The 5,969-nt window shown below is 49.0% G+C and overlaps 3 protein-coding genes across 3 annotated transcripts in view; 1 reads left to right on the top strand and 2 right to left on the bottom strand.

The window, feature by feature from the left end:
• Positions 1–2: 2 nt before the first annotated feature.
• On the bottom strand, positions 3–541 carry LACBIDRAFT_314548 (uncharacterized protein; the record flags this gene model as incomplete). Its single annotated transcript, XM_001889016.1, has 3 exons — positions 3–110; positions 166–469; positions 531–541. 3 exons carry the CDS (start codon positions 539–541, stop codon positions 3–5), a joined length of 423 nt encoding a protein of 140 aa, XP_001889051.1.
• A 1,347-nt stretch (positions 542–1,888) lies between these two features.
• LACBIDRAFT_295821 (uncharacterized protein) lies at positions 1,889–3,362 on the top strand (the record flags this gene model as incomplete). The annotated part of the gene is made up of 9 exons (XM_001889063.1): positions 1,889–1,969; positions 2,025–2,055; positions 2,105–2,479; positions 2,530–2,801; positions 2,870–2,884; positions 2,937–3,044; positions 3,097–3,141; positions 3,208–3,219; positions 3,272–3,362. The coding sequence occupies 6 exons, from the start codon at positions 1,889–1,891 to the stop codon at positions 2,949–2,951; spliced, it is 789 nt and encodes a 262-aa protein (XP_001889098.1). The 3' UTR covers positions 2,952–3,044; positions 3,097–3,141; positions 3,208–3,219; positions 3,272–3,362.
• A 77-nt stretch (positions 3,363–3,439) lies between these two features.
• Positions 3,440–5,969, bottom strand: part of LACBIDRAFT_295820 (uncharacterized protein) — a gene marked incomplete at both ends in the record, with an annotated part of 3,900 nt that continues 1,370 nt past the window's right edge. The window contains 11 exons of the mRNA XM_001889015.1: positions 3,440–3,446; positions 3,566–3,595; positions 3,714–3,738; positions 3,795–4,244; positions 4,582–4,636; positions 4,697–4,804; positions 4,862–5,030; positions 5,061–5,128; positions 5,348–5,504; positions 5,598–5,749; positions 5,801–5,914. Of these exons, the coding sequence (XP_001889050.1) occupies positions 3,440–3,446; positions 3,566–3,595; positions 3,714–3,738; positions 3,795–4,244; positions 4,582–4,636; positions 4,697–4,804; positions 4,862–5,030; positions 5,061–5,128; positions 5,348–5,504; positions 5,598–5,749; positions 5,801–5,914 (1,335 nt within the window). The remainder of the gene's footprint in view (positions 3,447–3,565; positions 3,596–3,713; positions 3,739–3,794; positions 4,245–4,581; positions 4,637–4,696; positions 4,805–4,861; positions 5,031–5,060; positions 5,129–5,347; positions 5,505–5,597; positions 5,750–5,800; positions 5,915–5,969) is intronic.

The raw sequence follows: 5,969 nt of genomic DNA, 5'->3' as shown, positions 1-5,969 counted from the left end.
CTTCAATAATATGTCAGAAAAAAAATCACAACGACGCTCATATAACTGTCAAACCCCGAGATCAATTGGTCAGAAGTTGAAGAAAAAACGAGCAAGCAAGGCCATGATGCCTGCTAGAAAGGAAAACATAAGCTTACAAAAAAAGAACGCGAGGAACATGCTCACCGGAGTTGAAGCGTCTGCATCTTGAATACCCAGTTCAAAAACAGAAAGAACCAACCGCCGCTTCACCGTTGTCAGCGGTGCCACGTCCGGTGAGACGATGCCTGAGACCTTCGAGGAAGGCCCCCAACAATCATCCAGGTGTGCAATCACGCATCTGCCTGCCCACGCCCCCGTGTAGGAGCGGCTTTCCACACCCGGATAACACCAGTACCCAGGATGCTTTAGGACATGTGTGGCGCAGCGATTGGTTGTTCTGCAAGTGAAAGGGTACCCGCCGAGTGTATTGTGCTTGTGAAAAGATGAGCTGGTGGTCCCAAAGGATGCTCGTGAGGTGGCTGACAAAATAATGGAAGGATAGAGCTTACAAAAAGCGCATGAGCCTGCGCAATTAAAAACGCCAGGCTCAGAAAGAAGAATCGCTGTGGGAAAGACGCCACTGAAGGATAGATATTAAGGCGATGCCCGAAGCAAAAAGGATTTACGACTCACCAATAATCAAATGCGCCGTGTGTCGACGAGGTTCAACCCGCCACAAGAAAGACAAAGCCACTTATGCACCATGTTGAAACCAAGTCAACCTTCATCCAGTGTCAGTCCTGGCAGATGGTGTGTCACTCCGGCCCCCCTGACGGGAGGGGCCACGCCAACACCCCGATACCTGGATCGATTACACACCCAGGCAAGGGATGCGGCTACTTTACTACGCTTAGGCTCATGGCCACCACGCAATAGGAGATGTGACCGTGGCGATACCTGACTTGGAGACGGGAATGGATGATTCGCCTAGAAATAGGCTGCGGTGGTGCCAGTGTTCGGGTCGATGATGTTGTTGAGTTGGCGAGCTAACTTAGAGATCGTGAGGCGTTGGGCGTGGCTGGCTGGCTTAGACAATTAGCGTGCGTGGAAGTGAACAAGATGCGTGGCGTACTGGTACTTAGCAGGCGTGAGGAGTGGCTCAAGCAGGTGAACATCGCAAAGGCGAGATCATTGATGAGATAGAATGAAAATAGTGAGGTCGTTGAATAGAAGGCACTAAGAATCAAGGCGGGAGCCGCTAGTAAAGGGGGTGGTGGTAGTGGGTTTGACCTGAGCTATGGTCAGTTTGTTCAACAGCTTTAAAGTTTATTTATAGCCGTGAGCGTATTTGGTCGGGTGTGGACGAGCTTGGGTCGCCAAACATACGCCTTCTCTTTGAATTTGCGTTGGGCATCGGTTGCCCTCACCTTGTTTGCAACCCTCTAATAGGAGCGCAGAGCTTCGAACATTGCCTATCACCTAAATGCTCAATGGAAATGGGTAACCTGGTATCAATAAAGCTCCGGGAAGAAGACTCAACAAGTTATAAAACCAAGCTTCAAGTTGGGTGCGCTTGAATGCCATTGTATCGCATATTTCTGATTATGCATCTACAGACGGAGATATTCTCGAGAAACACGCACAAAAATCGAACCACAAGCAGTGGGTGAAGATAATTTGAACCATAAGGTTACGAGAAACGAAACAAGCCGGATGCTGGATGGAGTGGTTAGGAGAACTTGGACTGGCGCCAGCGGTGCGCGTGCCTGCCAAATGTCGGGTGGTCGAAAGCAAGTCGAAAGAGTGCTACTGTGTAGTCTGGAAGAACTTAGAAGGTGTCAGTGAAAGGGGTGTCATCGGTGATAGCCGGCGCGGTTGAGGCACCAGGAGGAAGCGCCCACCAGCTGTTGCGACCTACGACCTCACCATGGCCACTGCTGATGGAGCGCGCAAAGTTGAGAACACCGCTGGCCAAGCTTCTCTGGATGGGCAGGGAGGAACTGAGCCAGTAAGTGTTGTGTCAAGAGTCTCAGCACTTTTGATCTTGAATTCGGATAAATTAGGCATCTCAAACGAGAAGCGAACACCGTAATAGTGCGTACTCTTCGTCATATACATCGTCTATTTCACATAATACGCGCAGTATACTATCGGTTATATACCAAAGAAGGCCGACTCGAATCAAACAACCCGATCTTCTCCAACGATCGCTTCATCAGTCGCATCTCGTCTAAATCAGTGAGACCCCCTCACACAGCCGCCTCGCTGAAGAGGTACGTCTGCAAGGTTGAAGGCATGGAAGGCTCGGAAAAGGGCGCTTTGTATCTGTCGCTGTCAGAAAAAAAGCCTTTGAACGACTCTGCTCGTCTTGCGCTCCGATGGAACTCTGGGCCAGGATCATCTGAGTTTGACCCTGTGGTTCTCGTTGTTGACAAGGGCGCCCTTGAGAAGAGACCCAAATCTGCGAGTAATGCAGGCTCGAATGAATTACCCGCATGGGAGATTGAAGAACGCTTTGGTGCGCCTTGTGCTTTTGTTCTCAATAACGCTCAAACTCACGCTCGCCAGTGTATTACCGACTTTACGACGATGACGGCGAAGCTGTCTCAAAGACGTCGTTTGACGAAAGCGACTCTTCTGTGGGTCGCATCGACATATATACCATCCCAGTACCGCACACAGTCGCTTCCTTGAAATATTGCCTTGTTCATGTAGAAGGGGTCTCAGGTCACGATGTTCAGTTGCTTGAAAATGAGGATGCAGAGACTACCTTAAACGACGGCGATGCCATTGCCATTCTCACTGATGATTTTCCAGGCTCAAAAGATGATCAGCCAATAGTGTTTACGGAATCCTTCTGGTAAAACTATGGCATCGGAGAACCCATCCTTTTCGAGACGTCTTACAGCCACCGCAAACTGGGGTGAGTGGTGATTATTTTCAAGGGATACTGTGTTGTCTCTCATGTTGTTTAGCCGGCGCGACGTTGAATGACGGGTTGCACTCAATCGTTACCGGAGAGATCTTTCAAACAGACGGAGTTCTCACGAATAAGTCGTTCCAGTATGGTTCTACTTCCTATGGTATTTCTGTCTGTCTTTGGCATTTTTGTTTTTACTGACCTTTTCGGGATAGAATATCCATGCTATGTTGGAATCAATAGTTCTGGAAAGAAAGCTTGTATGTTCCTATTTAATCCTTTGGTTCGAGGACGGGACTTTCTTTCTTATATGACTTTTTTTTCAGTTGTTCACTCAAGTGAGTTCTTACTTTGTCTACCGATTAATTCGCTATTACATGTAGCCCCCAGGTTTTGTGAGGTTATCGTGACACTTCCTTGCAATTCGTGTTCTTTTTTCGATGTTTTTTGAAATGGTTAAAAAGTTCCACAGAAAAGAGATGGAAATAGTGTCTGTGAGGTAAAAGAGTATCAATATGTTGCCTATAACTCGAGAAAGCCCGAGTCCTGATGACTCCTCTACATACTATACGCCGAGATGAAGTTCCACATATTCCTCGGGGGGTCGTGGCACAAAACGTGGAATGCGGGAAATATCGTGCAGCCAGAAATCCTTCCTTTCTTGAAGTGTGAAGAAAGATTTACTTTTCTGTAGCAGCGGTTTTGAAGCGGCCGCTGCGCCAACTTTAAATTTAAATTTCCCTATTCTCGAGTACATATATTCTATGTTTTCCTACATCCATGCATCGTCTTGTGCTCCTTCCAACCATCTTTAAGACACTCGGAACCACACAAAAACGCCCGACCACGACATGAACCTATACAGAAATATCATCAATTTCCAAAAGAAAAAAAGAAAAAGACCACTGCGAACCTCCACATTCCCTCCAAGGCCCAGCATTCCCACACGCAAAACACCTCTGGTAAGGACCAGCCTTGGCCGTTCTTATCTCCTCTTCCAAATTAACGGCATCAAAATGCCCACCAGGAACATCCAACCGGAGCTCCCACAAATCGCCAAAAGGCTGAGACACCACATCCGGGCGGCAGGGTATAAAATCGGAATTGACGTACCCTCCGAAGAGGTACATCTTCCCCGTGTCAGTGTCCGTCACCAATTGCGCCGTGCATCGGTACGTGGGGAAGCCGTGAGTGATGACTTGTCTCCATTTGGGCTGAGAGATTGCGGAGGCGGGGATAGGTGTGCCTGAGGATGCAGATGGTGTGGAGGGTTGTTTCGAGTCCGGGATTCGTAGACGAAAGTGTCGGCGAGGTAGGCGAATTGGAAAGAGACGATTTTTTTCGCGGTAGACGGTTGTCATTGCTAGGAAAAAATATATATGTTTGCGGAGCGTAAAAGCTTTGAGTGAGGAATTGAAAAAGAGACAGAGCCCGGCGGATTTGATTTTTTTTTCCAACTTTATAAGGGGGATGTGGTGGATAAAAGACAACGAGAATTATTTGTTGCATCATTAAAGTGAAGTTCAAGTGACGAACGGAAAAAGAAAAAACTACATAAGGTGAGGGCAGGGACCGAGGATTCATGACTGGAGAAGGAAGATGGGAGTGACTGATGAGAAGGAATAGAAGAAACGGACATGGATGACGTTGCGACTGTCAATTTAGTGAAAATGGGGGGATCAAAGGCAACATTCACTCACAGATCACGTATACTAGAAACATGAGCTGAAGTCCTGAGTTGGGTTGCGAAGATGACTCCTTGTAAAAGTAGCATCGCGTTTAAAGAAAACCATGCGAAACGAGGGGTGGGCTCACCAGAGTAAAGGCGCCCCCATGCTGAGTACCCAGTTCAAAAGCAGAAACAACCAACCGCCGCTTCACCGTTGTCAGCGGTGCCACGTCCGGTGAGATGATACCCGAGACCTTCAAAAAGGCCCCCAACAATCATCCAGGTGTGCAATCACGCATCTGCCTGCCCACGCCCCCGTGAGGGTGCGACTTTCCACACCCGGGTAACACCAGTACCCAGGATGCTTTAGGACATGTGTGGCGTGGGGATTGGTTGTTCTGCGAATGAAAGGGTACCCGCCGAGTGTATTGTGCTTGTGAAAAGATGAGCTGGTGATCCCGAAGGACGCTTGTGAGTTGACTGACAAAATAATGGAAGGACAGAGCTTACAACAAGCGCATGAGCCCGCCCAATGTAACGCCACGCTCAAAGAAAAAATCGCCGTCGTATGGACGCTGCTGGACATAAATTGTAAAGCAACAGAGGAAAGTCAATACTTGAATGCGCCGCGCATCGACGAGGCCAAACCCGCCGCAAGAAAGACAAAGCCACTTATGCACCATGTTGAAACCAAGTCAACCTTCATCCAGTGGCAGTCCTGGCAGATGGTGTGTCACTCCGGCCCCCCTGACGGGAGGGGCCACGCCAACACCCCAATACCTGGATCGATTACACACCCAGGCAAGGGACGCGGCTACTTTACTACGCTTAGGCTCGAGGCCACCCACGCAATAGGAGATGTGACCGTGGCGATATCTGAGTTGGAGACGGGAATGGATGGCTCGCCTAGATTGTAATGCGCTGAGCGTTATGTCGGAGGAAGCGATGATGGTGCTGCGGCGAGGTTACGTAGAGACTATCAAAAGCCTTGAGTGGCTGACATGAGGAATTAGCGTGAGTGGAAGTTGGCGAGATGGTGTATCTTACTAGGCGTGAGCGGTGGCACGAAAAGGCGAACATCGGAAAGACGTTGTAATGCGCTGAGGGCTTGAAAGCTTGAATGTCCAGGTAAGCGATGATGTTGCGGCGGCGGGATTGCATAGAGGCCATCGAAATCGCATAGCGTTAAGCGTGAGTGGCTGACATAAAGAATTAGCGTGGGTGGAAGCTGGCGAGATAGTGTGGCTTACTAGGTGTGAGCAGCGGCGTGAAAAGTCGGAGACGAAGATCTGAAAGGCGAGATAGATAAGGCGATACAAGCAAGACGAGAACCGGTCAGGAGAAGCGCTGGTAGTGGTTTGAATCTGAGCGACGAATTGAAGCGAATTGAGAGCTCCAGTACAGCTTATTTATAGCCGC

The sequence above is a fragment of the Laccaria bicolor genome, genomic scaffold (genome assembly GCF_000143565.1).
Source record: "Laccaria bicolor S238N-H82 LACBIscaffold_61 genomic scaffold, whole genome shotgun sequence".
Classification (NCBI taxonomy): domain Eukaryota; kingdom Fungi; phylum Basidiomycota; class Agaricomycetes; order Agaricales; family Hydnangiaceae; genus Laccaria; species Laccaria bicolor.
Note: the sequence above shows the minus strand (reverse complement) of the source record. Positions and strands in the feature narration are given on the sequence as shown.